This window comes from Betta splendens, chromosome 15 (genome assembly GCF_900634795.4).
Source record: "Betta splendens chromosome 15, fBetSpl5.4, whole genome shotgun sequence".
NCBI classification, from domain to species: domain Eukaryota; kingdom Metazoa; phylum Chordata; class Actinopteri; order Anabantiformes; family Osphronemidae; genus Betta; species Betta splendens.
The window spans coordinates 11967751-11976305 of NC_040895.2; the positions used below are offsets into that span (position 1 = coordinate 11967751).

The 8555-nt window shown below is 46.4% G+C and overlaps 1 protein-coding gene across 2 annotated transcripts; it reads left to right on the forward strand.

Moving 5' to 3' along the window:
- The first annotated feature begins 3349 nt into the window (after window positions 1-3349).
- chst3a (carbohydrate (chondroitin 6) sulfotransferase 3a) lies at window positions 3350-8555 on the forward strand. Of its 2 annotated transcripts, none has more exons than XM_029127591.3 (4): window positions 3350-3708; window positions 5303-5461; window positions 5565-6086; window positions 6262-8555. In XM_029127591.3, exons 2-4 carry the CDS (start codon window positions 5361-5363, stop codon window positions 6956-6958), a joined length of 1320 nt encoding a protein of 439 aa, XP_028983424.1. In that variant the 5' UTR covers window positions 3350-3708; window positions 5303-5360; the 3' UTR covers window positions 6959-8555. The 2 variants fall into 2 exon arrangements, with proteins under 2 accessions (XP_028983424.1, XP_028983425.1); XM_029127592.3 differs by lacking the exon at window positions 3350-3708 and adding an exon at window positions 3871-5222.

The following is an 8555-nucleotide window of genomic DNA, read 5'->3' on the forward strand; positions in this document are numbered from 1 at the left end:
ACCCCCTTTAGTGCACCTGGACTTCACCCACACCACAGTCCGAACCCGGATGCGCCGTAGCACAGCTTTGCAGGTGACAGACAGGTATTTATTTAAACACTGTTTTCTGCTGATGTTTTCAGTCGTGGAGGCGATCAGCTACAGTGTACGCGCCACAATCATCTGTTATGAAAAGGAAAATCCACAATTTATTCAGGTAATCAGAAACAGATGATTTTCTAGAGAAGCAAGTGATTTTATTGAAGTCAGAGTTAGTGTGTAAATGTTATCATAGATTTAAGCGTGTGAATATGTGGACTTACAGTATGATGTAATCAAAGACATATGAATAAAGCAAAACAAACAAGGCAGGGGACATTTGTGTTATAATACTAGAAATAGTGAAAGTTCTGTTTTCTATGCTTGTGTTTGCTTTGTCATGTTGTTCCTTAAGGTCAATGTTGATAAAATCAGCTGTGTTCATTTTCTCAGTAATAAAATTAAAAACAAAACTAATAACTTTGTGTGTTTGTGGATTTTTTGTGAATAGTGTTTCGGGCTGTAACTTCAACTCTTCATGTTCAATAACCTTATTTACCACTTATAGGTAAACTCCTGTAAACAAGTGTTATGTAACTGTAAGAAACATCAACATCACGCATCACAACATTTATTTAGCAGATCTTTTACTGTCTATTCTCATCTCGAAATCGAGCTTTGTTCGAGGATTAGTGAAAAAAGGAAGTAGCTCACAGCTGGAAAACAGAGCATCAGTGTTTGATATATGACTGTGACCTCTGTCTGTGGTACTTTCCTATTTAAATAGCCCTTCAGACAGGGAGGGGAGACACATTCAAGCATGTATTAGATTCTGTCTTTTTATGTGACACTCATACAATAAATCCAGTACAACGGATCACCTGACAGGCCATTTGTGTGTTGGTAGTAAAGGCCAGGTTTAATTCTTATAGTACCAACAGATGGAGGGCCTAAAGATTAACCCACTGTGCTCTAATCCCTCCTCATCTTGTAATGCACAGGGCCTGTCTTTGATCACACAGGTCCAAGAAACAAAAAATAATGCGGACGCACATCACATTGTCCTGGCTGTCCTCAGTTCTCACAGTGAATGACTGTGAATTGCATCTTTTTCATTTCAAAGGCCCTTTTGCCCTTTAGTTTTGTTGAATAATTGCATGTTTTAATTATAAATATTTATATATCATAATATAATTATGATTTAATTATGATATTATTAATTTGGTATCTGACATTTATCCTATCTCCAAATTGCAAGACACACAGTGATTAAATGACAAAATGTTTTCCTCAGCAGCACTGGGAGGACGTTGAAGTGTGACACATGCTTTTGGATGTCGATCAACACGCGATGTTACAGAGGAAGCTGCAAGCAGAATTAGTTCATGCTGAACATGTCTCTGAGAAGCGAGGGTCTGTGAAATGAACACGTGGACGAATGTACCAAATAACCTTTAATCACTAATACATTAAGGACACGTTGGATTACAAGTCTCCCAAGTTTATTCCAAATACATCCATCATTTACATCAAAAGTATCATCATTTATAGAGTCATAGATTACAAGTTCCCACCAAATAATATGCATAAATTATTTTATAATATATTCCTATTAAAAAATAAAAACATTACAATGCAGTTTTGTTGTGTGTGTTGTGTGTGTGAATTGTTTTATCAGTAGATCAGACATTTAGGGTAAATTTAGGTGAATATGCTTGTGAATGGTGGTGTATGTATCTCTGTGTCCAATGTAATAAACTCCCAGCCCTCTCACCCAGTGACAGCTGGGATTGACCCCAGTTCCCCTGTGACCCTTGAAGGCAAAAGCAGTTAAGTTAAATACTGCCTCGCTTAATCTTTCTTTATTTTGTCCTATGTTTGTAAAACACATTAAAATAGAAACTCCATGGCTCAGATAGAAAAACTACAATGAATGGTCAAAAATAGAAAGGGAAACTCTGGATGATTTGTATCCTACAGTACCTGTGTCACGGTCACTCATCTGTCGGAGCACCTGTTGTCGAGATACCCAATTCATCTTTACCATTTTGGATTATTATTGATAATCTCTAGTGCAGTTTGCCAAGGGCAGAGGTTTGCTTTTAGTCCTGGTCCACTCTAAAACTAGGTCATTCCTTTAATCTCTACATGTAGAGTCCACTGTAGGTTAAACGCCTTTCATTTTCATGACTGCAGTGAGTGCCAGCAGAATGAACACACTGCATCACCGTTCATGCTAAACCCAAACACACTTTGTAATATTTGGTTGAGGGATGGCGAACACGCACGCAGGGACGCAGGAGTGAAAAACTATAGAAAGAGAACAAAAGGTAAACTACAGTATGATTCTCCTCCGCTCCGGGCGCATTTACGCACGTTTTTTCTGAAGGTTTGGAGCGGCGCCCCCCACTCCTTCCAGCAGGTGGCGCCCTAGGCGACCGCCTAGTTCGCCTATGCCCTGGCTGAGCTGATTGAAACTAATTGAAAACACCGGAGCTACTGTGCTGCAGCGAACATTTGACACATCCCAAATCTCTCCTAAAAGACAAACCTATATATAATAATCAATTACACTTTTGAATTTCAAAATATTGCTCAAATTTGTCCCAGACAAGAAGAGCAACCATAGATTTTATTTAAATAAAATCCCCCCACATTTCTCCCCAGAAGAGTACAGCTGGAAAATAATAATAAAAAATAATGCATAAATATTAATACTGTGGTGTGTTCGAATTTCACTGTGATACAGATCATCCTACCGGTGTCATTTCGTGCAGGCGCCCTCTCACACGCAGACTCTTGTCCACTGCTGCCCCCACGTGGTATAAAACTGGTCGTCACCAGGAGAGAAACGTATTCAAAAGCATATTTTGTAAAAGCTGAAAATAGAGAAATGCAGAAACGTATAGTGGCTCTGTCCTTGAAATTATAATAATGTGAAATACATGGGTGATAATAGTAATGATTCATACAGTACTGGACGGCTTTGTGACCTTTTATAAGCAGATTTATAGTTTAAAATATATAATTACTACATACACTACACAAACATACAGACATAAGCAAGTATTTTCATTTACACGTAGATTAATGATTCTAACTTGACTAATTAATAATTATAAAAAAAAGATTTACATGCAGTTGACAAACTGTAATTTCTCTCGTCGAGGCGCAGTGAGTGCAGAGCGGCGCAGACCCCGGTGCAACCTTTGCGAACACTGGGGGTCTTTATCCTGAAGTGAAGCGTTTCGGCACCACGTGACCCGCCGAACAGGATGTCCCACGCAGCGAGAGCGGTGGCGAGAAGCGTGGGCACAGTTCGCTCCTGCGGCGGGGTCCAGCGCACGTGAAAAGTTGGACACGCGACTCAGAAGCCGTACGATTTTCTCAGAAAAAAATGTATTTACTCAAATCCCGTGCGTCTTTTTTCAGCCGCTTGTGATTCTTTTTACTTCAATGTTGTTTTTCATCTAAATACTTGAACGCGCTCTCCTCCTATTTGAATGCTGCTTGTGGAGGACGCCCGCACCCCCCGCTCGCCTCCCATTCATCTGCCAGAGGAGACGAGGATGCGGTGAAGCGGCGGGTCCGTGTCCGAGACAATGCCCCGAGATGCTGCGAGGGGGGACGCTGCTGCTTCTCACGCGACCGGGGGCGCCTCGCTCGGCTGCAGGGACGCACCAAGCGAAGGTCGGTATCGTGCAGATAGATGTTTATTTGATGACAGGAAATGACCTAAGGCTTCGTGACTGTGAGACACAGAACAGCCGACGCGCAGCGGACGGTGTAAACATCCAGCCGCGGTGCGCGTGAAAGCAGAGCGCTGCAGTAAAACTCTTCTAATCTACTACTGTCAAACCATCATCTGTGATTTATATATGTTTTCTTAAACGATGTAGGTGGAGGTAAAGATTGTGCAAATGCGGAGCCAGTGTGTTCAGCACTAATCAACAAATCTTAGTTATTTATTATACAGTCATTACTGGTTTAATTTATAATACACAGAGGTATCATCCAAACATCTCCAGCCAGCGGTGATTAATAATATGCAGAAGTATTCATTAGTCTTTATTTATTCTGGTTTGGTGGTGGGGATGTTGGGACTGTTGGGAATGCCCCCTCCCCCCTCACTCACTGCTATAGTGTTCTATGGCCACACACACACACACACACACACACACACACACTGAGAGGGGGTGATGTTCTTTAGTGCTGAGTGCAGTATAGCATGACATCCAGAATAAAATCAATCATCACATGGAAATGATAAATGGCACCTATACCAATTAGAAGGGTTTTCAGTGTTTGCTCATAACAGTTAATTGTTTACACCACCACTCCTGGATGAGCAGCGCGGCTCCCCGAATCAGCCTTCAGCGCCTCCATGAGATGCTGCTCAAGGCTCTGAAGGCAGCCATTAATGTAATTTGTAGTTAGATGATAAACAGAGTGATGTGTGTTTCTGCTTGAGCACATAGTCAGATTTGCCAAACGCTCCAGTGACTCCTGAATATGTAAAAGTGCTCAGCTCAAGTGCCTCAACCTGACAGTTTGACGGCCACGGCGTATTAGGCCCAGATAATTAGGTGATATTTACTTACAGAGCACACAGCCGCTCGGCGGCGCCGGTGAAAGTGTGTCTTTCCCCGTCCTAATGATATGCTCCGTGTACATTCATCACGCGCCGGACAGGCCTCGGCGCTGCACGCGTTGCAGCAACATGACAACCCCACAGACATCAGGCAGAATGAATCATTTCAAATGAAATTCACATCGGTCATTGTTTAAGTTAGGCAGGAAATGCATTACTCCAAAAGGACGCACGCAGCTACAGAACTGGAGCTGTGACGCTACCAAGTCTGGACTTGATCCGCCATGTACTTGTTGATGCACGTGCATCACTGTTTATTTCCAGGAAAGATACCAACAGATCTACCTGTAAAGTTGTGCAACTCATAACTCCCTTGTTCACTCGAGTGTTTGAGTGTTGCAAAACCAGCCCACAACCTACGTAGGTTCTAAGAGGTGAGTGAACTCCTAACACACGCTGGAGATTCTTCCTGAGGCCATCTTGGCCTCCTGCTGTTTTGAATAGCTCCTGTTTTCACCCTAATCCATCACCAGACACATCTGGTCCCCGGCTTTAGGGATTTTTTTAGACATTTAAGTGTTTTCGGTGTGCACGAGGATTATCATATTAAATGGTGTGTACCGCAGTTCTCCGGTGTCATTAGGAGCCAGAAATAGCATCTTAAACAGGTCCCGGTGTCTTTTCTCTTTGCAGAATGAAGCTTCACCCGCTAAACAAGGAGCTATGACTGAGAGCCACACGAGGAACTAGCATGAAAAGCCAGGACTCAAGGATGAAGCTCAAATATGCAGTTGTCTTCATCTGTATCGTTGCCCTGGTCATCATCGAAAAGGAAAGCAACATCATATCAAGGTGAGGAGTCACAGTCACAGTTTACATTTAACACGTTGTCCTTCATTTCAATTAAGGACATGTTGTGCAGTGATTGATGTTCTTCTCCTCCTCATCCCATCAGGGTCTCAGACAAGCTGATCCAGAGGCAGATGCCACAGACGCCCCTGGATTACAACACCACCACCACCACCACCACCACCGCACCCAACGGCTCCTTGACCTTCTTCCAGCTGCTGCTCTCTAAGCTCATTGGTCGGAAGCGGAGCCGCTCCACTCCCCCCGACGCCGGCTACACCGACGGCCGTAAGCACATCCTGCTGCTGGCCACCACGCGCACCGGCTCCTCGTTCGTGGGCGAGTTCTTCAACCAGCACGGCGGCAACATGTTCTACCTGTTCGAGCCGCTGTGGCACGTGGAGCGGCTGCTGACCGCCGGCGCCGAGGCCAGCAACGGGACGCTGCTGGCGGAGATGTACCGCGACGTGCTGCGGCGCCTCCTGCTGTGCGACTTCACCCTGCTGGAGAGGTTCATCTCCCCCCCGCCCGAGGACCACGTCACGCCGGCCCTGTTCCGCAGGGAGTCCAGCCTGTCCCTGTGCGAGGAACACGTCTGCAGCCCCGTGATCAAGGACGTCTTTGAGAGGTAGCGCAGAATTCAGCATAACTCAGTGCATTGGCCTGAAATGAACCCAGTTTTTCGTCTCACAGTTGTGTGACTGGTAAATTTTCCGTGCCCCTTTAAGCATTGGACGTTCTCCAAGCCACATGTTTAAACTCATCCCACACCCAGTAACTGTACAAACACTTTCTTGTCTCAGGTATCACTGTAAGACCCGCCGCTGTGGGCCCCTCAACCTGACCCTCGCAACCAAGTCCTGCCTTTCCAAACCACACCGTGCCATAAAGACCGTCCGCGTGCGCCAGCTGGACTCCCTGCAGCCTCTGGTGGAGGACCCCCGCCTGGACGTGAGAGTGATCCAGCTGGTCCGCGACCCGCGCGCCATCCTGGCGTCGCGCATGGTGGCGTTCTCCTCCAAATACCAGACGTGGAAGGCCTGGGCGCGGGGCGGCGCGGTGCCCGAGGACGACGAGGAGGTGAAGAGGCTCAAGGGCAACTGCGACAACATCCGCATGTCGGCGGAGGTGGGACTGAGCCGGCCGCGCTGGCTGAGCAGCCGCTACATGCTGGTGCGCTACGAGGACATCGCCCGCTACCCCATGCAGAAGGCGGAGCAGATGTACCGCTTCGCGGGGATCCCGTTCAGCCCGCGGGCCAGGGAGTGGATCCTGAGGAACACGCAGACCACGCAGGGGGCCAGCGGCATCTACTCCACGCAGAAGAACTCGTCCGAGCAGGCCGAGAAGTGGAGGTTCCGGATCCCCTTCACGCTGGCCCGGGTGGTGCAGAAGGTGTGCGGACCCACCATGAAGCTGTTTGGGTACAGGTTCGTGGACGACGAGAAGACGCTCACCAACAAATCCGTCAGTTTACTGGAGGACAGACTGTTTCACTAGTGCTAAACGGAGCTGTGGGTCTGAAGACGGCGGCAGAGGAGCCGTTCCTGCCCAAAGTGTCCAAATGTGCCATGCTGCATTAAATAACGTTAATATTCATACGCTCTAACATTGTGCCTCTCGATAAAGAAGAGGCTCTTCATAAAGAGTATTTTTCTACAGACTGTTCACTGAGAAGCCTGCTCCTGTTACGTTTTATGGGATGCTCTGTTTCTCCAGCCTTCGTTGATCACGTGCGTCATTTCAGGGATAAACTAGTGAATGAGAACGTGTGTGTGTGTGTGTGTGTTTGGATTGCGTGTTTGCCTGAACATGTTCTTATTTTGCCTGCGCTGCCTAGTCCGGCCTGTTTTGCAATGCAATGCTCACTACACCAGGCAACATGTTAGAGAAGTGACTCAGGTAACGTGGGTGTAGTAACACTGTGTAGAAATACAGTAGACCCTCTAATGTGTTGAAGCACATCAAAATATGCATTGGCCAAACTTCACTTTGCCTCAGTAGGAGACGTGACACCTTCCTGCAGCTCAGGTTTTCCAGACATGTGTAAACACTGTCGGGAGGTTGAGAATGAAGCCGCTGTCGACGAGCTGCTCACAATCTGAAGGCGCGCAGTCACACGCGTAGTCAGACGTGTTCGAGGACGAACCGAATTTGTGCGAGGATGTTTTCCGACGACCCCCCGTCGCGAAATGAGCCGGGGTTCAACGCTCAGGAGACCGCACGGGGCCGAGCCGCTCGTGTTCTATGCAGCGTTCCTCCACGCGCATCAACGCGGGCCTTCAGGCTTTAGGTGAAGCCCAGGTGCAGGAGAGTGAAGCGTCACGCGTGATGGCACATAAAGGTGTCCACTGTGACTCCGGGTCAATGGAGGCATTGTTTCCGGCTCGGCTGAGACGCGGCCGAAGCGACCACGCTGCTCGTGGAGAGGGATATGTTTCACAGATCCATATAGTGCCCCAGTGTTGAGAACATGAATATGAATACATTACAGCTGGCAGAGCCACGGTTGCACTGACTCACTGCTAGACGCAGCATTCAGAGAAGAACGTGCGAGAGCTCAGTCACGTCCAACCGAGCCCGACGTTAATGTCACTGTGAAATGGAAACGGGGGAAAAAAGCGTCAACAGAAACTGTTTGCGGCCCATTCATACTGTGTTTTTATTTTAAATGCAGGGTTTCTTTTTTCTTTGCGATCGCCTGAAAATTGGAATGATTTGATATTTGTGTTGTGAAAACAAACATGCAATTAAGTCAAGTTAATACAGATGCTGTCTATGAACAAGCATCGCTTCTACAGGCACCTTTTCAGTTTTGCTTCCTAAAGGAATCTCTGAGGAAAAGTGAAAATAAATAACTCCTTTTGACACAGTGTGTAATGGGTTCACAGGTCGTCAGGAGTGACTTTAAAGACTGGCTGAGAGGAATTTGAGGTTTCTAACCATCTCATTGTGGTTGTTTTTCCATGATACCATGAAAGTATCACATAGATACAAAAGTTACTTTGTTGTTGTAGTAAAATAGCATTTTTAAGGCAAGTGAGGATTTCTTTCACATGTAAGTCAAAAATAAAAGTGTCTTAGGTTGTAATGTTAA